The sequence below is a fragment of the Paroedura picta genome, chromosome 2 (assembly GCF_049243985.1).
Source record: "Paroedura picta isolate Pp20150507F chromosome 2, Ppicta_v3.0, whole genome shotgun sequence".
Classification (NCBI taxonomy): domain Eukaryota; kingdom Metazoa; phylum Chordata; class Lepidosauria; order Squamata; family Gekkonidae; genus Paroedura; species Paroedura picta.
The window spans coordinates 94,721,615-94,749,258 of record NC_135370.1 but is presented as its reverse complement, the minus strand read 5'-3'; the positions used below and the strand labels follow the sequence as shown (position 1 = coordinate 94,749,258).

At 43.6% G+C, this 27,644-nt stretch overlaps 1 protein-coding gene across 4 annotated transcripts in view; it reads right to left on the bottom strand.

Moving 5' to 3' along the window:
- Window positions 1-27,644, bottom strand: part of TUB (TUB bipartite transcription factor) — a 154,655-nt gene that overhangs the window by 32,042 nt on the left and 94,969 nt on the right. For 2 of the 4 annotated variants that reach the window (XM_077321703.1, XM_077321706.1), the window contains exons 2-4: window positions 17,571-17,622; window positions 15,346-15,508; window positions 7,154-7,291 (exon numbers count right to left, since the gene is read on the bottom strand). In XM_077321703.1, coding sequence (XP_077177818.1) covers window positions 7,154-7,291; window positions 15,346-15,508; window positions 17,571-17,622 — 353 coding nt within the window. The remainder of the gene's footprint in view (window positions 1-7,153; window positions 7,292-15,345; window positions 15,509-17,570; window positions 17,623-27,644) is intronic. The other 2 variants (XM_077321705.1, XM_077321707.1) reach the window with 2 other exon arrangements.

Here is a 27,644-nt window from a genome sequence, read left to right as displayed (position 1 = left end):
TTATTCCCATGACACCTAATTCAATATATTTCACATGGAGTACTTGGATGTGCATATATACAGTCAATTTAAAAGAGCCAATATGTGGGGAAAAGGGATTCTATAGGAAGGAATCCGGCCAATGCCACCTTCTTCAATCAGTACAGAGAGTCTTGTCCCTTGGAGAGAGAAACTATATTCATACAGGACCAATTTACCCTTGGGGAAAGACTATTGCTGTTAAAGGCTGAGCTTCTACAACCTACTCTGCTTTTCCCATTTCAGCTCCTGGAAACTTAAAAGGGAAAGCTGTCTTCTGAAATGAGGTCCTGGGGAGAAAGACTGTTTTCATCAAAAGAAAAACTTTGCAATCTTTTGCTCTGCTCCCCTCTCCAGAGGTTTAGTCTGTTGATCATAATTAAGTTTGTTATTTTCTTATATTATAGGCTACTACAGGAAGAAGAGAAAAGGAAGTTAAAAGTTAGCAAATAAACAAACACACAGGATCCTTTTCTGAGGCATATGCAGCTCCTAATGCTAAATATAAGGGGAACATTTGGAATAATGGCAAATGCCTATTCTGCATATGTATACATTTACAATCACAGAATCACAGAGTCTGAAGGAGCCATACAGGCTATCCAATCCAACCCCCTGCTCAGTGCAGGATCAGCCTAAAGCATCCTTGATAAGTATCTGCCCAGTCCTCTGCTGAACTTTAACATTTTACAGTTTCCCTTACATATTTACATATTCTTCCATTCATTCCTAAAATTACAATATAATGTTTTAGAAATAAGACATATAAAAAATATTATCAGCCTGATTCATAGCCATAAGTATTCTTAAGTGTAGGGCTTACTTCTATGGACACGATAGCATTATGGACAAGACAGCTTAATGAATGGTCTACCAACATGTGTCACTGCCCCTTTCCATATAGTAATCCTGATGACATACCAGTATCAAAATTCCAGCCATATTAAAATGCAAGCTAAAATCCCTGGACATGCTTTTTGTAACCAAATCAAAATAACTTTTAAATTTGACAGACTTATGGAGTCAGCTTTTGCCACATAAAAGTTTATATATTTTAACTTGCTCTATTAAACCAACATCTGCAGGGCCCCTGCCCCTCCCCTCCCTTCCCCTCACCCCAGAAACCCACTAAGACTCCTGGACCTGTTCGAGTTACGACTGCTTATGTTATGATACACTGTTATGTTATATTGTAACCCACTTTATCAATTAATAATATTAATGTTATTATATGTATGGTTTCATGTATAGTTTCAGTTATATGTAAACCACTCTGAGCCTTCGGGGAGGGCGGTATAAAAATATGAATGAATAATAAAAATAAATAAATAAACAGTTTCAAATTGTAAATATTAGCTACATACTTAAACATGTAAATAAAAATAATAAACAAAAACCTATATGAGCACTGTGTTAAAACAATTTATACCAGCAAAAGTATAAACATGATTTCTTCAAGTTCATCTTATAAGCACCACTGTGCATTTAATTATTTAACAAACTTCTAGAACTGGGGGGGGATATATATATATATTACTTGGCATTTAGATGTTCACCTTTGAAAGCACATTTTTGAAATAAAAAATACTGCTGAATTCTAACAAGGTCTTTCACTTAAGTTCTGCTTAGGTAAACCCTGCATCTACACACTAAATCAAGGCGGGTTATTTTTTTAAAATGCTAATTAATCAGGTCTAGATTTATTTAATTGGGGCTATAGCCATTTTGACACAGATCTACCACTGCAGTAAGAAAAAATGCCAGACTGGAGAACACCTGTACTATTTGGCTGTGTCCCAACAGATTTGTAACACAGTCCTTTCCGGACTGAGATACACAAACATCATTCATGAGCATTTGTATGGTCTGCTGTATACAAAGTTAGAGCTAATGAATAGTCTTTTCAAATTCACAAATCAAATGGGTGGTTGTTTTCTAGCCAACTGCAATATAATCTCATTTGTTTGCATAAATTAGATGACAACCAATATTTCCAGGTAATCGGAGGTTTTTAGATAGCATATGAAGTATGCATATAGGATACCTGTTTTATGGAACATGATAGACATGACACTTTGTGAACCTGCCCATCAGAGGCATGTTTTTAACAAATTCAGCACTTTTAAACACACGCCACAGACCAGCCTCTCTCAACCTTTTTACCATTGAGAAACCCCTGAAACATTCTTCAGACTTTGAGAAACCCCAGAAGTGGCAGGATCGTGAAAAATATAGCTAGGAAGAATAGCTGTGTACATGCCCACCAGGGGGCCCTCTCCTTCGCATGCCCTCCAGGCCCTTCATTGACCATTTTAGGAGGGGGGATGAGACAACATGACCATATATGGTCATAGGTAAAGGTATCCCCCCCTGTGCAAGCACTGGGTGATGACCCTTGGGGTGACGCCCTCTAGCGTTTTCATGGCAGACTCAATACGGGGTGGTTTGCCAGTGCCTTCCCCAGTCATTACCGTTTACCCCCCAGCAAGCTGGGTACTCATTTTACCGACCTCAGAAGCATGGAAGGCTGAGAACCTTGAGCCAGCTGCTGGGATCGAACTCCCAGCCTCATGGGCAGAGCTTTCAGACTGCGTGTCTGCTGCCTTACCACTCTTATATATGGTCATATCACCTGATAAATGTTTAACAAATTTATGTATATACTAGGGGCAAAGCCCGTTGTATCCAAGAATACAACGGGTGCTAGAGCTTGGCAGTGGGAAGAGGAAGGGGAGGAGTTGTCCAGTCTGTAAGGGCATGGGGTTGAATGTGTGTGTTGTGTGGGAGGTTGTGGTGGCATGGTGGCAAATGAGGGTATGGGTGTGAGATATGGGTGTCAAGAACCTATGGTGTAGAATGTTCGTTGAGTATGGGAGCAGATTGACCTTTGGGAATTATGGCATAGTGGTTACAGATGAGCTTTCCAGAGCCATGTCCTCAGATATGTGAAGAGAAAATCAGACTGGAGACTCTTCTTAGGGGAAGATTACATGGCAACGAATTCCTCCCAGTTCTGCGTCATTTCCCTTCTTGTGTGAATTAGGCCACATTCACCGAAATGCCCCTCTGCCCTAATACACATGGGGTAGTCACAGTACACAGGTGTTCACCCTGTTCCTTCTGTCTCCCATGTTTTCACTGTTGGTAAAATGTTATGTGCCCACATGGTTCTTTCATGGTTGCTCCTTAGAAGAACTGATTTTTGTTCCCTATTGCTTACTACCCAAAGGAGTCTCAAACCGGTTTACAAACACCTTTTCCATTCGTCTCTCCACAATAGACAACCTGTGAGGTATGCGGGGTTGTGAGAGATCTGAGAGAACTGGGAATGGGTTGCAGTGACCCAGCAGGCCTCAGGTGTCTCAAAGCATTTTCCAATCGTCTTCCCTTTCTCTCCCCATAGCAGACTCCACATGAGGGAGGTGGGGTAGCGAGCCTCACAGGGAAGCTGGCAACCCTAAGAGGAAGACTGTCTGTGCATAGCAGTCTTGACCTTAGTAAGGTTTTTTATACTGTTTTTTTATTTGCCAGTCCAAGGTTATTTGCCAGGCCAATAAGTCATTTCATTTACTATGTGTCTCCAGACATTTACTTGTTCTGTATTTACAGTTTCAGGCTGTAAATATTTATTTAGATCTTCCTGCACTTTCCAGACTCACAGGACTGATGCTGGTCTGCCTGTCTGCGCCCCAGAATACAAACAATTGCTGGTAAGGGCTGGCCATAACCCATAGGCCAGGAAGGACACTCCTGCACCACTCCCTACCAACTGCAGGCAAAAATGGCTCATTTGAAGGCTAGACTCTGAGGCATTGTATGATTTTGAAGTCCCACCTCCAAACCTCCAGGAATATTTCCAACCCAGTGGTAGCCAACCTACAGGTGTGGCCTGGAGAGCTCCTGGAAGTACAGCTCACCTGCAGAGTATAAAGATCAGATCCCCAGGCAGAAAGGGCTACTTTGGACAGGGTTGTGGTAGAGAAGAAACATTTAAGGCTTCCCACACGGGTTGTTGTTGAATTGAAAGACTTGAGGCCTACTGCACAGGGTTGTTGTGCAGATGAAACAGGAGACAAAAGAGCCAGTTTCCTCTGCAGAATAATGCTGTGCAGTGGCCTCAAATCTGTAGAGAGATGCAAAGAAAAAAGACAAATGGCTTGGCTGTGTCTAACCTCCGGGCAGAGCAGTATTTTAAGTGAGAAGGGGTTTTTCTGTAGCCTCCCTGTTAGGCAACTGTTTGGCAGAACGGGAAAGTCCCCCCCCCTCAAAAGGAAGGCCCTCAGACTCCCCTTCATTGCTCTTGGAAAGCCCCCCTCCCCAGTCAGGGCCTGTCAGAGGCTCCTTCGCAGCAGGCCTGAAGGGAGGGGGGAGGGGGAGCACTCTGCAGCCTCCTGCCAGCTCTGTCAGGGTTCTGAGGCAATTTGCAGTTGGACATGACAGTTAGGACAGCCTTGGGGTGAAAAGGGCTGGCACAGCCTGTCCAAGCCACTGTTCTCATCCCCCTTGGAAGCCCTACTGACCTCCTCTCTCTGCAGTGGTCAGGAGCAGACTGGCAGCCAGACTGGGCTGGGTGAATGGAATTTTGGTCTGTCCTGGTGAGGGGCCAATAGGAAGGCGCTTTGCGCGCCTCCCCATTGGCTGCTTGGCCCTGGATGGACACTCTCCCAAGTTTTTATCCTGCACAGGGCCCGCCCTAACTCCTCCCCAGGTGGCCTTACCCTTTTATTTAATAGGAACGGTTAAAGATATATATATATATATATTTCACAAAACCCTGGTTGAGATAATCCTGATCCATATATCATTAGTAGAATCCGCATGGACTGAAACAAAGGCCAGGCAGCATGGGTATTTCCTACCTTGGAAGATCACTGAGTAATGAAGTATTAGGAACAACCAAGGTTATCATAATGGACATTGGATTTAAAGTGTTCTGTACTTGCCACAAAAAATATTGGATTTGGGTTTTAAAAGGGATATTTAACATTCCTTTTGATTGTCATTTGAGTGTCCAAAATATAAAACTGAACTGTGAATGATGGCTTGGAGCTAACAGTCTTTTAAAATAATACTGATATTTCCCAGGCACAATACCTTTTCCATTCATACAATCGACTCATACAGGATTTCACTGCACACAAGAAAAAGGTTCCTTATTTTACCTCCCATGTACACTTGCATATGTGGAATTCTACTGCATACAGAAACAAAGAAATCCTATGTAGGTTGCTGGACTGGATGTGCAAATTAGTTCTCCAAGACCAGTGACAGTGCATGCAGAAATGGATTCTTGCCTGATGTAGTTCAGCTGTCTAGTCTCATGTCCCTGAAAGTTCCTTTTCAAACCCACAAAACTAGACCCTTTAATCTACCAACAAGCAATAAAAGCCTTTCGATCTTTATTACAGGTCAAAGGGATAGGAAAGCATTTTCTTACAAAGATAATATCAATAAATGGCTCAATTGATTGACATAATGAAACCTAATGAGAAAGCATGGTTTAATTTAACTAACCACATTCATTGATCGTCTGAGTGTGGGCAAATATGCTAACTGTGGTGAATTATGGTTTGTCAAGCTAGATTAATCACAATTAGTCATAAATACGGTTCCATATTATGTACTAATGCACTGTCACAACTTAATCCTGGCTTGTTTCCTGTCAGCATTCTTTACCCACTCCAGCTACAAAAAGATAAGAACAACTCAACATGCTCTGCTTTTACAACTTCTAATAGCTGCTCTCTCTCTCCATACTCAACTCTTCCTATTCTTAAGAGTACAGGAGCACTGGCATGTTCCACCTTTATACACAGCAATCAAAATCAGCTTTGCTGGTGTTATCACCCAAAGCAGGGTGGCCACTGGCCAAGACTGGAAGGTGTGCTATGCCTCCTCTGGTCCCTGCTCCCCAGTGCCTGTGGAGGCACTGATTATGCAGCACCCCTGACCCAGCAAACACAGCACAGAAGGGCAGGCAAATAAACTGGCACATTCACAAGACTGGGAAGCATGTGCTCCCTTCCCCATCATCTCTGCCACTCCCAATAGAATCTGTGACCTCTCCTCTTCCTCCTTGGACTCAAGGTGGATCACATAATAACACCCCATAAAATCCCCTTTGATGATGTCATCCATTCAGTCGTGTCTGACCCTTGGCGATTCTATAGGAAAGTCTTCACCATGCGCCCCTGTCTCTGACTGCTTCTTTTAGTTGGTTGATGGTCATCCCTGTATTGGCTTTCATTGTGTTGAGCCAGTGGATCCTTTGGCGACCATGTTTCCTTTTGCTGCTGACCATGCTAAGCATTAATGATATCTCTAGCAAGTTTGATCGCATGATGTGTCCAAAGTAAGTGAGCTTCCAATGACATAGTTGGTTTGCTCCCCTTTAAAACCATAAAAATCACCAACACAAGATGGTAGGAAGCAAAATCCTCCAGTCTCCGCACAACAGTCCATGAAGGGGGTTGCCAGATGGAACAGCGTAGCGTGAGTGGACTTATTTGATCTTAACAAAACCAACCCCAACCAAAGACCTGGTGGAAGAGCTCCATATTACAGGCCCTGCAGAACTTTGACAGCTCCATTAAGACCCTCAGCACTCCCGGGAGCTCATTCCACCAGGTATCTCTCTGGGGCCAGGGACCACTAACAGAGTGAAGAGCCCTGTGATGAGCATAAGTGGTCTCTCAGACAGGCAGAGCCTTAAAGGTCAGAACCAAAACCCTGAACTTGATCTGGGCCATAACTGGTAACCAATGCAGCTGCCTCAGTACAGGCTGGATATGGATCCCCCAAGATGAACCAGGTTTTAATGGGGGTGGACAAAGCCTGAAGGGGCTCCGACCCCCACCATCACCCACCACAAAACCATGCTGCCAGTGTCCACTGCTGTGCCTGGGCTTGCAGTGCCTGTCAGTTTTCACTGCTGCTGTGGCCAGGCTCACAGCAGCCACTAGTTTCTATTTAAGTACACTCAGATCTGGCCAACGTCATTATTAGTACATAGATTATGTATATTATAAGGTATATTTACAGTTTTACTTGTTAGAATTTATAATTTTAAATCCCATGAATGTGCTAAACAGTATAGATTTATAATTTTTTTTCAAATCAGCAGCATGCAGCTAACCTTTATGTTTCCCCTTTTTCTCCTTCCTGCTGTTGCCAGATTGACAGCCTCCTGTAGCTGCCTTGGTTTTTTTAGTTGATTTTGGAGCTTGTGAGTCTGCTACCACTTTTACATCTTCTTGCTCAGCATCCTGTACTGCTTGAGAGATTCAGGACACCCCAACCAAAAAAAGAAGAGACAACAAAAACAAGAGAGAAAAACAAGAAAGAGAAGAAATGAGAAATCTATGAAACCACAGTGAAGCAAGCAAGCAAAGCAGAATGTAAGGTGCTTGTGTCAGATAGTATAGCTGAAAGAAAACTGTAGGGATATTCGCCCTCTTTCCCCTGCTCACATTCCTGTGACATACATGGAAGCCAGTCAGACATTACTGTTTCTGCCACATCAGGATGTGTTCAGTTTAGGATCCCCTCTGGTGATCCCCACCATCACCACCCAGGTTGAGACTTCCTTTTGGTTTTCCTGTGCCTTGGTGCTTTCCCTTATTTTACATCCGATGACAGTTTGGCTGGCTTTCATTGCACAGCCAAATCAGCATATAGGCTTTCAGCATTTCAGTGGAGAGAATAATCTCAAATCCATTTGTAACTTTCTAATTGGGAGTGGGTTGAAGGATTGCCAATCAATCCTGGTTTCTATTTCCCAACCTTCTGAATCTGAGATGTAGTTTTGCCTCAAGGTTCACCTTCACTTGGGTGCATGTGTGGTGGAGGGCTGTGGTTCCAAACCCAGCACCTTCCTCTGGTATGTGAGATGGCTGCGGCTGGATAGCCAAATCAGTATCTTGGCTTCCACGTATTTCCCCTCCCTTCTTTCCCCCAGATCTCACTTAAAGTATCCCCATTATCAGTCAAGTTTTCATTTTCTGTGCCTCTTTCCACTGCTCACGCCCCATTGACACACTTTGAAGCCACTCATAAATCACTGATTTTGCTGTGTCAGGGTGTGAAGAAGTTTGGGATCCCCTTTTGCGATTCCCTCCTCCGACCAGGTTGGGTCTTCCTGAGTAGTCTCCCTTTTTAAACATTTGCGACCGTGGTCCTGCCTTTGGAGGACATCCATTCCACAGTCCTCCTTCCTTTCTACCTGCATGCTTGTTGCCCCTTTTGGCATTCCGTAGTCTGACAGCAAGTCCAGTCATAGGTGTCAAGGGGTAATTTGGGAGGCATTTGGGAGAGGATCTTTCCCCTCCTTCCATGGTCATTTATCTGAGTAATCACACCTTTTGGTTTTCCCCTGCCTTGGGGTTTTCCCTTTTACACCCAACAATTCTCGAGGCATCCCCTAGTTGATTTTCTGCAAGGGTTGGTTGTGGCTTGTAATAGGCACTTTATTCCCTCTCCAAAAAAATCTTGATTTATATGTCTCACACCTACTTCTCTGCCAGGCCTGAACTGAGAATTTGAGAATGCTGTCTCTCCCATAGATCAAACTCCTTTTCCATTTCACCCAACAAGATGAATGGTAGAGTGCAAATGTGTAGTTGGCCTCAGGTGAGGGATAGGGTGTGGGTAAGGGGCATGCATCGTGGAGTGGGGAGGCCTACCCCTTCTCTTACGACACAGGGACCATTCCCAGCGGAGGCTCGCCCAGTGCCAAAAAAGAAGGAATCCCCCACAGTTGACTATTCCCCCCATCAGTCCTGTGAGTTCTACTTTGGGCGGTGTGGCAGGCGAGGATGCAGATGAGTGCTCGACATCAGGGGTAGTCAACCTGTGATCCTCCAGATATTCATAGACTACAATTCCCATGAGCCCCTGCCAGTAAATGCTGGCAGGGGCTCATGGGAACTGTAGTCCATGGACATCTGGAGGACCACAGGTTGACTACCCCTGCTCTACATCACACGTGTAGTCTTTTTCCAGACTCCAAAGAGGAGCGATTCCTTGAGCAGCCCAAGGAGTAGCAGTTGCTCATGCTGTTTCTGGAGGAGGAACCTGATTCTGCAGCGCTGGGGAATGAGGATTGGGGAACCTGGAGCCATTCTACATCAAAAGCCACCATGTTTGTATCTGCCTTAAACACACTCTTGGGCCCATTCTCAAGGACTAGTGGTGGCCCTCATTCTTAGACTGGCTTGCGGATTGGGTCCCAGGTTTCAGCTGGACCTTTGGGATTACTTCCAAACAATAGTCAGTTAATCTCTGTATAGTGGAGTACAGGATTTGTAACGTCCACATGTGCCATGGGGCAGACCTAAGCTGGCACTTGCAGTGTATCCACCCTACTGTTCTCCCTGTGCAGCAGAGAGCAATCCATGCTGGGAGCAAAAGACTGACCCCCTCTCCTCACGGACAATGTGTGGAGCTGTCACCACCACCCAAGGAAGCTTGCACTGTTCAGTTGTTCAGCACTGTTCAGCCTTTTCAGTCCTGGCCCCAACCTGGTGGAATGAGTTCCCAGAAGAGCTAAGGGCCTTGCGGGATCTACCAACTTTCCGCAGGGCCTGCAAGACGAAGCTCTTACGCCAGGCATATGGTTGAGGCCAGGGCAGCTCTCCCACTAATCCATTGGAGGATCCCCTCCAATATTGAGATCTCTAACATCGAGATCATTGTTAGATCTATTGCATTGGCACCACCCTCTTCTGAATATTATTCTCCCCACCAGGATGAACTTGGGGGGGGGGGGGGAAGTCGGGTAAATCCGATTAGAATTGTGACCACCGCCGCTTATCTTAACACAGCCCGTGGCTCCGCAGGCCCTGTGGAAAGCTGGTAGATCACACAGGGTCCTTAGCTCTTCTGGGAGCTCATTCCACCAGGCTGGGGCCAGGACTGAAAAGGCCCTGGTCCGGGTCGAGGCCAGGCGAACATCCCGTGGGCCCGGGACAACCAGTAAATTCATACCCGCAGAGCAGAGTGCTCTGCGGGGGGCATAAGCAACCAAGCGGTCCTGCAGGTAGATGGGACCCAGGCCGTATATAGCCTTAAAGGTCAATACCAATACCTTGAATCTGACTCGGAAACAGACAGGTAACCAGTGCAGATGACAACACACCGGCTGAATGTGGGCCCTCAAAGGTGTTCTAGTGAGGACCCTGGCAGCCGCATTTTGGACCAGCTGTAACTTCTGAGTCAAAGACAAGGGAAGGCCCACGTAGAGCGAGTTACAGAAGTCTAATCTGGAAGTGACCATTGCATGGATCACTGTTGCATGGATCATCATGGGAGGTGGATGGCATCAGTCAGCACAAGGCAGCTATCGAGGAGGACTCCACTGAGGTCATGGTCACGGCATTCCTTGGAGAGCCCCCCAAGCCCTTTACTGTAATCCCTTAGAGCAGTGGTCCCCAACCTTTTTATCACCGGGGACCACTCAACGCTGGGGACCACTCACCGGGGACCACTCAACGCCTTTTACTGAGGCCCGGTGGGGGGGGTAGTTTACTCCTCTACTCTCAACCACTGCCCTAGCGCTCTCTGATTGCTATGGTAATGTTTAAACATCCCTTCAATATAAGATACAAATACGCCACAACAATGAAGTGTGTTGTAAAGGGCTGGGGCGGAAGAAGTAAAGGGCCGGGGGGGGAGAGAAGGCGTCCTTCGGGGCCCACCTCCAATTAGTCGAAGGACCACATGTGGTCCGCAGCCCACAGGTTGGGGATCGCTACCTTAGAGTACTGGTCACAGAAGGCCGCCACGTGGCCTGATGATTCCACTCTTCCTGTGAATCTGACCTGCCTACCCACCAGCGTTCAAAATGAATGTGTGTTCTCCAGTATGGGAGACATAATTAGCCCATGGCACTCAGTTTGAGAGCCAGTTTGGTGTAGTGGTTAGGAGTGCGGACTTCTAATCTGGTATGCCAGGTTCTATTCTGCGCTGCCCCACATGCAACCAGCTGGGTGACCTTGGACTCGCCACAGCACTGATAAAACTGTTCTGACCGGGCAGTGATATCAGGGCTCTCTCAGCCTCACCCACCCCACAGGGTGTCTGTTGTGGGGAGAGGAATGGGAAGGCGATTGTAATCTGCTTTGAGCCTCCTTCGGGTAGGGAAAAGCGGCATATAAGAACCAACTCTTCTTCTTCTTCTTCTTCTTCTTCTTCTCACAACTGGACCCATCCATGGTGGAAGATTTCTGTCTGACAATCTTTCCTTGCTTGGGTGCCCACCTGCTGACCTAAAATAATGAACTGGGAGGGGTGTGTCCCAGTGAAGAAACAAGTATAGAATAATACAGACGTACTGGGAAACCAATATGGCAATAAAATATCCGAATTGGACTTATATAAAGTCGTCTCTCTTCAGTTTCAGTACACAAGTCCCAACACATTTTGCCTACAGCTTTTTCAAGGGACGGTTTTTATATTTAAGGACCAACTTCAAATTATTAAGGAGTCTCTTGACAGAGTATAAGGTCATACAATAGCTAAACTTAACTTGTGGATCCAGAGGGCCTGCCTGCAGAGCAGGAGGACCAGGAGGACCCACAAGCTTGGAGGGGCCAGGATGTGCTATAGCTATCACTGTACTCCCTGGACCCTGGGTCCAGTGCTGGTACATAGTTGTGCTCAGTAGGTGTTAGACAAGTGGATAGTTTAAGTTCCTATCAGCAAGGACTAGTAAGTCCTGCACCATCTTGCCCCCTGAAACTGCAAAACTTTCCACTAGTAAATTGTTTTTGATTATTCTTAATTGTTCCCTGTTCTTTATTGCTCTTATGATGTTTTTTTGTATGTAAATTTAGCAAACATGCAATGAAGAAGTTAGGAACAAAGAAGGGATGATTTAACTCAGCCTTCCCCCCCCCCTCCCCCAATGCAATACAAGAGATTTTGTTTTGGCATTGCAGAACACAATATATTCAGCTATCCAGCATGAATCTATAAAGGAAATGACACTTTTCGGGGGATTCTGATTAACTCATCTGAAGCATATACATACATTTCTGGAACAAATCAATTCTACAAATCTACAAATCTATTCAAGATAAAATAGTAACGTCCTGCACCCCTAAAACCTTATCACAATTTCAGAGATCGGAGCTTCTGATGGATAAGGGGGTGAAATAAGATTTTCTTAATTATTGTTCTATAAAGAGAAGCTTTTCATGCAAAGATGGGTATGATAAAGATGGGTATGACAAAATGGTAGGGACCTCACAGAAGCAGAAAACATTTTTTAAAGGTGGCAAAATTATACAGAGGAACTATACAAGAGCGAGCTTAACATCCCTGATAACCACGATGGGGTAGTAACTGACCTGGAGCCAGACATCCTAGAATGTGAATTCAAATGGGCCTTAGGAAGTCTGAGCAACAATAAAGCTAGTGGTGGTGACAGCATTCCAGTTGTACTATTCAAAATCTTAAAAGACAATGCAGTAAAAGTGCTACACTCAATATGCCAGGAAATTTGGAAAACTCAACAATGGCCACAGGATTGGAAAACGTCAGTTTACATTTAAATCCCAAAGAAGGGCAATGCCAAAGAATGTTCAAACTACCGCACCATTGCACTCATTTCTCATGCTAGCAAAGTTATGCTAAAAATCCTACAAGCTAGGCTCCAGCAATATGTGGATCGTGAACTTCCAGAAGTACAGGCAGGATTTCGAAGAGGCAGAAGAACTAGAGATCAAATTGCCAACATATGATGGATCATGGCGAAAGCTAGGGAGTTCCAGAAAAACATCTACTTCTGCTTTATTGACTATGCTAAAGCCTTTGATTGTGTGGAGCACAACAAATTGTGGCAAGTTTTTAAACAGATGGGAATACCAGAGCATCAGAATACCACTGCTTCAGTGACTCCATCTCATGCAATCCTTTGTTCTGTACACAGATTTGGGAAATTTGGGATATGCCCCTATGTCTGTATTTCTGCTACAATAAAAATATAAAAGGTTCTTCTCACAGTGTGATTTTTGGCACGGCAAAGGGACCTAATTTAGCCGCTTGGCTATTACTTCTGCAGATGAACAAGATGAATTCCACATTAGCTCCCTCTTTGCTTTTACAGCAAGATTTAGTATCCTAATCCTTTAAAGAATAGATTTCAGTAGATGCACTCAAATGTTCAAAAAACGGTGTATTTTTATAGCAATAATATCCACATGGGAAGGAACCTTAAGTAAATAATATGCATATTTTCAAATTGGCTTAATTAACTTTGGATAGTTCCAAATGTACAAGAACTACTTAATATGTACAGAAAAAAGTTCAAGGAACTACTCTGTTCAAACAAAAAGGATGACATGGTATGGACTTCTCAGGACTTCCTTTATTACTTTTATGACACTACCAAGTGTCACATCCACCTGCTTGCCAGGAAACATAGGCTGACATATATGCTAGACAAGACAACACAGAGATTTGATGGGAGGCACTAAAATACATTGAGTTCACTTGTACTTTAATCCAATTTATGTCATGCAATTCTAGAGCTGAAATGTGAGGAAAGTGATCAAACCAATTAGTACTACAATAATGATGACTGCTAGGTTCTGTGACATGGTATGGATGGTAGCACTCAGATTCACACTTGGGTGTTCCTAGATGTATCACTTTCTCTAGTATCACTTGCATACTGCACTTCAATGGGTGTGTTTCATTAGATAGATATTCATTCAGAGAACATCATCATCATCATCACAACCATGAATCCCTTCCAGAAGTCATACCAGATAAGCCCCTTCACTGCCTGCCATTTTCTTTCCTATGATATCAGAAATTTATTTATCTAACTAGCATTAACCAGAAGCTGAAGAGGAAGAAGAGCTAATTTTATAAACCTTTTAGTACTCAAAGGAGTCTCAGAGCAGCTTACAAACATCTTTGCTTCCTCTTCCCACAACAGTCAATCAATGAGGCTAGTGAGATTCTGACAGAACTGTGCTGTGAGAACAGTTCTAACAGGACTGTGACTAGCCCAAGGGCCCCCAGCTGCCTGCAAGTGGAAGAGCAGGGAATCAAACCTGGTTCTCTAGATTAGAGGCTGCTGCGTTTAACCACCACACCACTCTCCATAACAGTTATAATCAACTACAGTTTAAAGGAATGGTTACAAAGAGATGGGAAATCATTCAGTGGTTGTGACCTTGTCAAGCAAATGATTTTTTAAACCCATTTAAAAATTTATGCTGTAAGACTCAGAGGCCCACATTTTAATTGCTATCTCAGTCATCAGTCTGTCTCTGTCACGGACACACACACATGCAGACACAGCCAGCTTGGTGTAGTGATTAGGAGCACTGACTTCTAATCTGGCAAGCCAGGTTTGATTCTCCACTCATCACATGCAGTCAGCTGGGTGACCTTGGCCTTGATAAAGCACTGATAAAGCTGTTCTGACCAAGCAGTGATATCAGGGCTCTCTCAGCCTCACCCACCTCACAGAGTGTCTGTTGTGGGGAGAGGAAAGGGAAGGCGACTGTAAGCCGCTTTGAGCCTCCTTCGGGTAGAGAAAAATGGCCTATAAGAACTGACTCTTCTTATTCTTCTTCCTCTTCCTCCCTAGGCTCCTGCTCCTAAGGAGATAGCACATGGCAGGAGGGCTACCGTGTTCTGCGGCCCTCCACTCGTGGCTGGCAGCTGTGGGGCTCCTTTGGGACTCTGGCAGCAGTGCAGCACAGCACCCAGCAGATCTGAGCCTTGCTGCTCTGCCACTGCTGGCTGTGAGCCCTCTTTCCCAAGGCCAGTCCCACTCTCCTGTGGGTGGCACTGGCCAGGGAGGATGGGCAGCACCATAGCACAGCATCAAACACGGTTCAGTGCTGGGCCTCACTGCTCTGCAGCTGCCAGCTTGGCACCAGAGCAACGAGGCCCAGCATTGAGTTCTGCTCATTGCTCTGGGACTGCTGCTGCCACCAAGTGTCTTCCGAGGCTGGTCCTCCTTTCTGGAGGGCAAGACCAGCCTTGAAAGACTGGTGGTGGGCACCAGAGCAGCTCTGGTGCCGCCACTGCCACTGCAGGCCATCTACTGGCGCACTCCCCAAGGCGGGACAACAGATGTCACATCTGTGATCATTTCCATTACAGGGACCATTCCAGTAGACGTGTTCCATATCAATAAGGAGACTAAAACATATGGACAGTTTATGACAGTTGGAGTATAGACAAACATTTAAATAACTGAATACTACGAATTTCTGAAGGTGGCATTAATTTCAAATCTGTGTTTTGTTTTGTTTTTACTAAAATCAAAATTAACTTATTGGCATAATATGAATAACGCTTATATACCATGATAAATGGTGTTGCTATTGATGTTGAGGTAAGATTCCACTAGTGGTGCTTGTTCTTCTGATTGTTTCATTCTGCGTGTTCTTGTGCGACTGTCCACATTTGACTGAACCATCAGGGGCTCCTGGCGTTTTTTTTTCTGTTTCTGTTCTAACAACGCTCGCTAAGAAAAACACAAAAAGGGTTTCCCATCAGATAAAAGCCACAGTGAGCTTAAAGTTTTCCTGAGCTTCTCAGCAACTAGTATCAAACTACGCAGTCTGGGCTGCATTTTCCTATAGGCTAACTAGGCTTCAGTCTAGGACCTCGAGATCAAGAGGGGCCTATATTCCACATTTTTTTTTATAAAGGTTAGTACCAATCGCATCATGTTTCATTTAACATATTAATATATATCACAGTAATTATGTATTTTATTATCTCTCATGTAATTTAAAATGGGAGGTGAAAGGGCCACATAAGTGGAATAGCCTAGGGCCTCTTTTCATGTAAATCCGGCCCTGTATGCAGTATTAAGTTTGAAAATATACAGTTCAAAATCCAGTGTAGCTCTTCAACAACCCTTTCTTTGCTATTATTTTCTAAAGTTGACAAATAAATATAGTATGGCAGTCCTTCCATCCAAAGAAAAACTCTGTTGGGTCTATCCCCAACAGAGATACTAGCAGTGCAATCCTAGACAAAGCCATGCCAGTCTAGCTCACTGAAACGGATGGGTATAGATTTGAATAACTCCACATAGGATTGCACTGTAATGCTTGTTCAGGGGCGTGCATCAAAACCTGGTTGAGAGAATTCAGAATCAATCTACTAGCAAAATATTAACTGTACCCCAAAGTAAGATAAATGAGAAAAGTAGATTTCCAGGGTGAAATTCAAAACTTATTTAAGGCAAAACAAAGCAGAAACTATAAACAAAAGTTATCTACACTAAACACTGAAGAAATGTTTTTTCAGTTCTAAGTTACTAAGGACATGTTATTGCCCCAAGAGAGAATAGATTTTATGACTGTACAGATCTTTCCCTCCAGATGTTTGCATGTTTATATTATTATTAGTATCAAAGCCCATTTTAAAAGCCCAGGCAGGAGGGCATGAGAGAATGGCCGTGGCTCCTTTTGGCCCTCAAAGCAGGCTAAATGGAGTGGAAAGCCCCCCCACCACCAACGGCGAAAGGGCTTCGCGGCCCGCAGGGAGGATACACACACACACACCCGGCTCCCTCCCAGCAGGAGCGTACCTGCAGGCCGCAAAGCCCTGTCGCTGTCTCTCTCCTTGTGGGCGACAATGGAGGCCGCAGCCACAAGGCCTCTAGCAGGCAAGGGGGGAGGGTGGAAGCAGGAGGAGGAGGGCCAATCAGGATGGCCTTGGACGGACAGGGCCCCAGACAGTCTCCTCCCAGGAGGATGCTTCACAAATATATAAGAGAGTGAAATAGTGTTAAGGATATGATACCTATTAATGCAATGTCTATTAGATTAAGCCACTTTAAATGAACAGGGAAACACATGACCAGTGCAGTACTGGTTGTGTAACAATTCTGTGTTGATCCATTTCCTCAGCAACTTTCCTTTTCTATATAGAGAATGAAAAGAAATGAACACCGTCATAGGTGTCACATTTCCACATACTATCCATATTAAGTAAAACTATTCCCTACAAGCTAAATTTAAAATGAAATTATGTGAAAATGTGACTTGGTTGAAGCAAGATAAAAACAAAGTACTTAGTTTAAAAAAAAAATCCATAAAATCTATTAGTCTGTAATGGGAGAGAAAAAAATCTAAATAAGTACTCAGGACAAAAAGACTGCTTTCATATCTCCTTGACCACTTAGAAAATGTTAAGTTTGCAGCCTTTATATTTCACATGTGCCCAGAATTTCCTCTGAAGCATTCATCATTCTTGTGGAAAAGCTAGTCTGCAGAGCACTGCAGAACACAGGCGAGTGTGTTAGTGGGGAGAGTTAGTGGTAGGAAGAGATATATTGACACAATGCTGGATAATTTTGAAATCAGCCCTTACACAGATTTTTCAGGCTTTCATGTGTAATCAGTTGTGGAAGGGAGAAAAAAAACCCATCAGAGATTTCTAGTACAAAATACTTAATTTTCCATTGTGTATATCAGTAGGAGATATTCTTAGCATGAAGAAATCGAGTTAAGCAAATGCTGTTCATTGAAAGGAAATACATAAAAAGGACAACAAATAGTTTACAAACTCACCTGTCTGTCAAGCTTCTGTTGTCGCAAACTGCTGCTCTCATCATCTAAAACACTGCAAAAAAATTAACAATTTAATCTCTGGGTAATCATAGGGAGAAAAAAAAAACTTGGCAGCTGTTTCCCAAGAAAAGCTGTCTATCTGTACTATTTAACAGGAATCACTACAGAGGTCCACAAAGTTTGTTTGGTATTAGTCAGCCATTCTTTGCTTGATGTTAGCTAGCTATTGGACTGTGGTGTCACCAATATGCAGATGATACCCATTTCTACCTTTCTTTTCCGCCTAATTCTAAGAATGCTGTTTATGTGCTGAACCAGTGCTTAAAGGCAGTAATGGGCTGGATCAGGAGGAGCAGTTTGATACAGCCCAAAATCCCATTTGCCTTTTAAGCCACTGAGTCACACTGCTGACTCATGTTCAATGTATGGTCTACTAAGACTCCTAGATCCTTTTCACACATACTACTGCCAAGACAAGTCTTCCCCATCCTATATTGGTATATATAGTTTTTCCTACCTAAATGCAGAACTTTACATTTGTCCCTACTGAATTTCATTTTATGCAGTTTAGCCTACTTCTCGAGCCTATCAAGATCATCCTGTATTCTGATTCTGTCTTCTATTGTGTTTCTATCCCTCCCAGTTTAGTATTGACTGCAAATTTAATAAGTACCACCTCTAATCCCTCATCCAAATCATTTATAAATATGCTGAACAACACAGGGACCAAGACAGATCCCTGGGGAACTCCACTTGTCACTGTTCCCCAAGAGGATTCTGAACCATTAACAAGGACCCTCTGGGTACGATTTGTCAACCAGTTATTGATCCAACTGACAGAATTAGGATCCATACCGCATTTTACCAACTTGTCAACAAGAATATCATGTGGAACCTTATCAAAAGCTTTACTGAAATCTAGATAAATTCTGTCCTCAGCATTCCTTTGATCCAATAAGGTAGCTACTTTCTCAAATAAAGAGATAAGGTTGGTGTGACATGATTTGTTCTTGCAAAACCCATGCTGAGTCTGCTCAAGGACTGACTGTTTAATGATTTGTTCCAAATTTTTGCCAACTACAGATGTCAAATTGATGGGTCAGTAGTTACCCGGATCCTCCTTTTTCCCTTTCTTGAAGATGGGGACAAAATTTACCTGCCTCCAATCATCTGGCACCTCACCTGTTCTCCAAGAAGTGTCAAAAATCATGGACAGAGGTTCAGAGATGACATCTGCAAGTTCTTTTAGTACCCTTGGATACAGTTTATCTGGCCCAGAAGACTTTGTTTCATTTAAAGAAACTAGGACTGTCCCCACAGTAATCCTAGGGCACCATTCCCATCCCCCCCTGTTGCGATAAGTTTTTGCTACATTGAGCACTATTTCCCTCACAAGAGAAGACTGGTATAATTTCACTTTCTTTTCCTTGCAGTGGTCCTACAGAGTCCCTACTCTTTTTCTTACTTGAAATATAACTGAAGAAGCCCTTTTTTTGCTATGTTGCTAGCACTTCTTGCTAGCCTAAGCTCATATTGAGAGTTAGCTTTTCTAACACTTTCCCTACAATCATTGGTTATTTGTATATATTCATCCTTGGAAATAAGGCCTTCCTTTTATTTCCTAAATAGTTCTTTTTTATTCCTCAAATCATTTGACAGCTGCTTATGGAGCCACCTGGGCTTCCTTAGGCACCTTCCATCTTTTCTTCTCAAGGGAATTGTTTGTGATTGAGTCTTCAGTATTTCACTTTTAAGAAACTCTCAGTCCTCTTGGACTCCCATCTCTTTAAGTTTTTCTGACCACAGGACTCTACCCAACATACCTTTAAGTCTGTTAAAATCGGCTTTCCTGAAGTCCAGTCTATACATCCGACTATGTACAGATTTTCTTTTTCCCACAATAGTAAATTTCAAAATCACATGGTCACTACTACCAAGTGTGCCCACTACTTTCACCTCATCTACCAGTTCTTCCTTATTTATGAGAATCAAGTCTAAAATAGCAGATCCCCCTGGATCCCCTCTCTACTTTCTGGGAAAAGAAGCTGTCGGCAAGACAAGTTAAGAAATTAACGGAATTTGTAGTTTTAACAGAGTTTGTCTTCCAACAGATCCGAGTAATTGAAGTCACCCATGACCACTGTTTCCCCGCTCTTTGAGAATTGTGTAATTTAGTCTAGGAGTATCTCATCCAAGTCCTCTGACTGGCTTAGTGTTCTATATCAGACTGCCACAATAATATCATTCTCATTTACTATTCCTTTTATATTTACACAAATACATTCAACTGAACTTTCATTCTCAGGTACCCATAGTTCTTCACAAGTACACAGATTCTTAACATATATTGCTACACCTCCCCCCTTCTTTACTTATCTGTCCCTTTTGAATAGATTGTACTCCTCAGTTCTAGTATTCCAATTGTGAGTATTATCCCACCAAATGTCTGTGATTCCTATTAGGTCATAGTCCCCTTCCTCTATTAGGACTACTAGTTCCTCCTGCTTGTTTCCCATACTCTGTGCATTAGTGTAGAGACATTGTAATCCATTCTTTGTGTGCCCCATAGTTTTGGTTTTTGAAATTCCTTGTAAGTTAGAAGTTCTCTGCTTATGTGCCTTTCCCTGTAGATTTATTTTATTTATTTATTTATTTATTTGATTTCTATACCCCCCCATCCATATGGCTCATCTTCAAATCTCTCCTCTTCAGTTCTTGCCATCACACTAGGTTCTGAATTTATGTTTCACTCCCCCTTTTTTTAGTTTATAGCCCTCTTCACCTGGTGTGCAAGGGTTCTTCCAAAAATACTCTTTCCATCCCTTGTGAGGTGCATACCATCTCCTGATAGTAGCCCCTCATATTTTTGCATGTCTTAACCTCCTCACCTGCTACTGAAAGAGGCGGAAGAGAGCAACACGCCTTATATGCATAACACTTCCTCCTGTCAATCAATTCATGAAACCAGTTCCCTTCCTCCATATTCTGACACAGTTTAAAGGTCCCATGATGCCCACTAATTTTTCTCTCTGTTGCAATGCCTATGCATAGAATCATAGATGCATAGTGCTTTTGAACTTTTTATGTGATCACAAGTAGGCTTGTGCACGAAGGGCCTGATTCGGCCACTTCAACTTCAGCGCCCATGGAAGTCAATGGCACCATAGATTATAATGGGAATGTCAGCAGTCCCACCTTTCCTGGGGGGTCATGGTTTGAGGTACAGCCTCCAACCTTTCAGGGTAGCTCCAGGAGGCTCTTCCCTGACTCCCCTCCAAATTTCAAAATGATTAGTCCAAGGGGTCCACATCTAGGGGCCCCCATCATTCATTATATCCAATGGAGACGATTCTCCATTACACTGCCTGCCAATCCACTCTCATGTCCAATTCAAGCTGTTGGGATTAGGTTCTGAAGGACTGTCTTCTACCCTAAATTCTTGTCTAGGAATTAAGATCAAAGGATGAGTCCCACCTGATAGTCCCATCCATCAAAGAAGTCTGCTTGGTGAGTACAGTGGCAGTCCTTTGATTATGTAACAAACTCTACAGGGGTATCTCTTGAGTTCTGCAAATCATACTCAGCATGCTTGGAATCCAGGGGAACAGAGTTGCAAGAAAAGTATAGTTCTACCAGTGCCTATGTGTGGACCCCTATTCAGCAAAATTTGTACCAAGAGTTAAGATCAACATTAATATATTCCTTTCTATTCTGCCATTTGTCTCTGGAAAATCCAGAAAAAATGGCTTGTAATAACATGATCCAGGGTCATGGCCCCTTCCCAATAGATGGCTGCACCTCAATGCAACACTTTCACACTCTTATAAGCCTAATTGCCATTACAGGTCCCTTTCCAGTGGAAACAGGAAATTGTTCCTACAATCTCATATTATTTAGTGAATCAGCAGTGCTAACAATAGGTATGGAATTAAATATAGTATAAGTCTTCCCAAAAATGTGATATTTACTAGGGACCCTGATTCTGCAAACTATGCACTTCTCAACTGCTAAGAGATCTGTTTTTCTAAGACTATTTTCACAAGTGATCTACATTGGTTTGTGTGATCTACTTCAAGTATGTACTTGATTCCACAATATTCATAAACAGTATATTCTAGTTAAAAATGAAAGCAAGCAACCATGTATACCAGCGTATACCAATGTATACCAAACTGCGGCCCTCCAGATGTCCGTGGACTTTTGCTGGCAGGGGCTCATGGGAATTGCAGTCCATGGACATCTGGAAGGCTGCAGTTTGACTACCTCTGATGTATACCTTATAACTAGCTAGCAAGAAATAGCTTTCAGACATACAAAAAAACCCAAAAACAAATTATACTTAATTTACTATCCTGCTTTGATTAATATGCAGATTCACAACAACAAGGTTATTATTTCTTACACTCAGGTGCCAAAGAAGCACTGAACATGATGTCCCTTCTGCTTAGATAAGTGACCCAGTTAACAATTACAATATCCTCATGACATCAATATAGAATACCAACAACACCTGCCAATTTGGCAGGCATCATTGCTATTACCAGGAAAACTATGATGTCACTCCATTTCCATTCTGCACACGCTGAATCATCATGTGCATGGCAGGCATTACTTCTGCATAGAACAGAGTACCCAAGCAGAAGGTATGAATATTATTCCTGTTCACATACTTCAAAGCAGAGGGTCATGTCATCTGGAATTGTCATGGTCATTGCAGGTTGGACTTTTGGAAGGAAGTGGGTACAGTACAAGGTTTACTATCCAGTATTCATGGGGAAAGGGAATACCTGGTTAATTAGGTTCCACTACTCATGCAAGTGTTCTGAGGCTTCCTCCCAACCTCCCTGCAGGAACGTAGAAATTACAATGTGTTTTTAGAAATCTACAGTTATATCATTGTTCTGCATATATAAAAAGAAAGATGTCAAAATGTTCGCAAACTATTTTTTTTAACATTCTCATGCTGTTTGGAACATTTCCAAAAGCTTGTGCATAATAGCAGAATTGTAAGCATGGAAAAGCCATTATTGCTGGATATCTGACAGATTGGCCATTAATTATCTGAGTAATCCCAACAACTTGCTATCATAAGGCCTTGTTATAGTCACATTTCTTGCTTTTGTCACAAGTGCACTTCAATAGCTTTTTAGATAACTTGCTTTAGCATTGATATTTCGTTTATTGAAACAGAGATTTAGTCAGCTATATATCCAGTTTCCTATATTCTTGTTTAATTTTTGTATCCTCTTGTAACATTAGAGATGAAAAAGAGGTCAGAATTTGCCCAGATATTTCTATTATATTAGTAGGTCAGCAAATGCCCCATTATTATTTTTAATAATAATTATTGTCCTCCTTTGAGATAGTGACTAAAGAAATTTTATTTCATTTTTCTGTTCTCATTGGGACAGAGTCTGAGATTTAAGGAGCAGTCAAAAGAATCGCTACAAGGAACTGGGTCATTTGAAAAACTAACTAGTGAGGTTAGAATTGGTCCATGGCATATCCCCAGCATACCTCCACCCAAGAGTTCCTGATAGGTGGTATTTATCAGCATTTAGTCAAGGATTCTAAAACTGTGTCTGTGGATCAGAAGGTGGATTAGAGCCATGATAGATGGGTTGTAAAACCAGAAAGAAAGAACACCATGACTTGGGACAACAGCATCTCGAAAGCTTGATGACAACTCTAGGTTTGCCTCTGTGTAATATATGAAATGGCTGTGACGAATCAGTAGCAATATCTTAACACCGCCCGTGGCGCCACGGGCGCCACGGACTAAATAAAACGCTAAGGGGTTCTAGGGCGGGATGTGTCCGTGATGAGGAAGGGTCCAGGTTGGACCCTTCCTCTGGACAGACAATCGGAGGGACCAATTGGCAGGCGCGCAGCGCCTGCCAACTGGTCCCTCCGAATCCCAGCCCCAGGAACTGCGAGCCGCGCGCAGCGCGGCTCGCAGTTGCTCCTTTGCCGCTGACCTCACGCATCGGAGGCGCAAAGCGCCTCCGATGTGTCAGGCCGCCGGGCAGGGAGCCCCCGGCAGCCGCGCTCTGCGCGGCTGCCGGGGGCTCCCTGCCCGGCGGCCTGACGCGGCGAGAGGCGCCCCGGCAGTCGCGCGGAGCGCGGCTGTCGGGGGCTCGCTGCCCAGGGGCCGCCGCCTCACAGAGCCGCCGAGAAAAAACCGCCGCCCGACAGAACCTCTTAAAAAACGCCGCCCGACGGATCCCCGAGCCCCAGCACCAGCCGCGTCCCCCAAGGCCGAAGAAAACCAAGCGTAGGGCAAGGGGCTGCCCAGCAGGCGCCTCTCCGGGGCCGCGTCTCCTCGCCCACGCTGCCTCACAGAGCCGCCGAAAACAAACCCCGCCCGACGGAGAACAACGAAACAGGAAGTGCCTTGCGCCCTTCCTGCGGCTGGATCCCCGAGCCCCAGCAGCAGCGGCGTCCCCCATAGAAAACCAGCAGAGAGGCGTCGGGGAAGGGGCTGCCCAGCCGCCGCCTCTCCGGGCCCGCGTCTCCTCGCCCACGGACCTTCGCCTCCACCCACGGCGCGACGAGCGGACCTCAGCGACGGAGTCCGAGCTGCCTTCCCGCAGACGGACCCACCAGCCCCAGCAGCAGCAGCAGCTACGTCCCCCGAGCCAGCCAACAGCCGCTGAGAAGCCTCGGCGAGGGGGCTGGCCAGCAGGCGCCTCTCTGGCCCGTGTCTACTCCATGGTGCCCGGCCTCCTCGGCCACGCCCGCGCCTTTAACGGCCAGGAACAGCGCGAAGCCGGTGAGTATACCTCGCGTTCTCACTCGCCTTCGGAAAGAGGACTGCGGCGCCGCTTTTCGGGGGGAGGCTCTAGGACAGGGGGTGGGTGGGACTGTGTCCCTTACCCTTCCCCCTTCTCCCCTTTCAAAGCCCCTTTTTATAAAGGGGCTTTGAAACTAGTATATTTAATAAGTACAATACTAAATATTGAAACAAGTGTTCAAAGGCAAGATTGCTGCATTTTCTGTAAAGGAGTAGTATAGAGTTATCTGCAGTGTCCCAAAAAACTAGAAGTAGGTCCCACATCAAGAAGCTTAAGAACCATTAATTTAAGTGATTATTAAAGTAGAGGCAGTTGAAAAACCAGCTGGCCCAGAATCTTCTCCAGCATGTTATAAGCTGCATAGTCTGAGAGATGATCTTGGCTTTTAGGCCAGAACTGCCGAAGAGTCCCCCTGGGGAAAGAGGAAAGTAGAGCAGCACTAGCAGCAGATGCCAGGACTTGTTTTTGTATTCTATTGACCTGGATGAGAAGAATGTGGAGGATTTTCCCGCCTCTGACTTATTGTCCAGTGGCTAGTTCTTACTCACTAACATCATAAAGAAGAGTATTGATGGCACAATTTAAATTAGAATATTTAATTGCTTCATTGGGAGCTATGACGTATTACACACAGAATATTGTGACAGAAGTGATGTGAATATTTTGTACGAGACACTTGCTTGGCTGTGTTCAACACTCCTTTAAATGGTAGTCTTTTGCGCTACTATAGACTCAAAAAAATAAACAGAATTCCCCATTGTAAATGTTTTTTTAATTCACATCCTAAATCTATGTACATAGAGCTAATAATTCCTCCTCTCCATTTGATTCTGACTGTACATTATATTTCTTAGACATATAACAGCAAATAAACTACCTTGTAATCTAGTGGTCATCTGTGATAAGACTTGCCTCCTTGTAAGAAATGCTTCCACCTCTGCAGTAAGACCAGATGCCATCAGGTAGGGGAGTTGTCTCACTCGCATATTCGACACCTAGGTCTGATCATTTCTTAACATCTCCTTCCTCCATATGACAAATGTTTTATTTATTGAACTTACAATGCTTCCATTCCTGTCTGTACCACCCAGGGGTAAACAAATCTAGCCACCGTGATTAGAAGGCTGAAGCTTCTTCAGACATGTCGCTTCATAATTAAGCAAAAGTAATTATGGAATCATGGGATTTTTATAGAAAGATTGAAAATTATCTGCCAGAGCAAGTAGTATGAAGACAGACTGGAATTTAGAGGACAGTTGTGTTAGAGACTGCTTGGAACTGAAAACAAATCCATTTAGAGGCACAGTCAATTCCATTTTGGATTCTAATGCACATGAGGCAACCATCGGGGAACCAGGACAGGGCAGAGTAGTTGGAACAGTGGTCCCCAATGCATGCCCGTGGGCACCACAGCACCCACTAGCACTTTTCCTGGTACCCACCAAGTGGTTTTAGAAAGTAACTATTTATGAACTAGGAACAGAATAACATGCATTTAAAGGAAACAAGAATACAAACTTTAGAAAACTATTAGCCCCAAAGGGAAAAGGGATCCATTATTTTTTTCTCCACCAGGCTGGCAGGAGCTTCAAGAAGGTGAGTCAAATCTGGGAAAAGGGTTAACCCTTCTACACCCATCACTCCAGGCCAATGGAGCTTTGATAACACAACAATCAAAATGCTAGGTGTTCTGATCTGAGATCTTCCATGTCTTATGAGGTTTGATCCAAAGACGCACTATAATTAATGCTAGCTTCCTGAAGGTATTGCAGCTTAACAAAACAGAGCCATTTGTACACAGAGTGAAAGGGAGTTTATTCAACAGAGATCTACTTTCACAAGAAGAAACAAAAACCCTTAAAAACAAAGCGAATGAGCTGTCAGCAATCTCATTAATTTGCCACTTGAAATACCAAGTGCAGGGATTGTTTCTTGAATAGCTATGATGTATTCTGTAAATAACAAATATGCACCTGAAATTCCAGTATTTGTTAATAGGGATGAGTATAGAAGATCTTGCAGTTCTAAATCAGATACAGCACAGTGGGGAAGGAATGACTCTCTCTCCTCTTTCAGTACTCCCAATGTTATTATTTGAACAAGGAACAATCATTGCCTTTAGCAGCACTCCATTCAAGGAGCCATGCAGCAAACAAAATTGAAATGTCGGCATGCTGTCTTTTCTTAATATTCCTTGCAGGTACATCCATGTAAATAGTACATCCATGTAAATTTTCAAATTTGGTCCCAACTTCACACTAGGAAGGAAAAAATTCTGCGGTCTCTGATCTGAACAGCTGTTGATTTTGATTTTACAGCTGGCTTAAAGGAATGTGCCCAATCTGGACAAATATCAACACAAATATGAACCAAGACATAGTTTGACAAAGTTCCTTATGTTACATTTTGATAAAGAAATGAATCTCTATTATGCAATCAGAGATTACGTTATTGATGCAAGAAATCATGATATTATCAGGCATTCAACAACAACAGCAAAACCCAGACTTCCCAAGTTAAGATGCAAATATTAAAAATACAGTCACTGTACAACATGCATACTCAAGAAGGAGAAGGCAAACAAAGAAGCAAGTGGCTTATATACAGCAAGTGGATGAAGCAAAGGCTTATAGCTACATATCTTAGCAGGTTCCAAACCAATTCAAACCCTCAGGCAGGGGTTCCACAATGTCTAAATAGCCATGTAGAGAGAAGAATAGCAAAGACCTGTCAAGTACATACACACACCAGAGCACTCTGAAACCAGTCAGACATAGACTCCACCAGTATCCAGGATAGTGACCCAAGCAAGAATCTAGTCAAATAAGAGTGACACCAATAGAAGGCAGTTTGAAATCAGGTTCTGATTTTAGTTATAGTGCTTGGGACTTTAAAAACAATTGCCTGGGCTTGGAAGGGGAATCCAGTGAACTAGCCACTTTGATTGTTAACAGACAAAAAATAGGAAATCCCAAGATTCAGATAATGTTTCCAAATATGATAGGGGAGAGGGTAATTTGGAAGACATTTTAATTACCTCACTGAGATTCTAACTGATTAGTACTGGGGTCAGTAAGAATGGAAAACTTTTTGTCAAGAATTTCAATGTGAGCATTGGTGTTCACTAGCTGGAATGTTAATACAGCAAATGCTTTGTGTCTGGTGAGGAGAGAAAAGGAGGGCAATTTGAGATGCCTTTAGATAGTGAAAAGTCAACGTTGCTTCTTCTAAACATTACTAGGAGCTCCTATCTGGAATAAAGTACAAAGGAGAGGTCAGT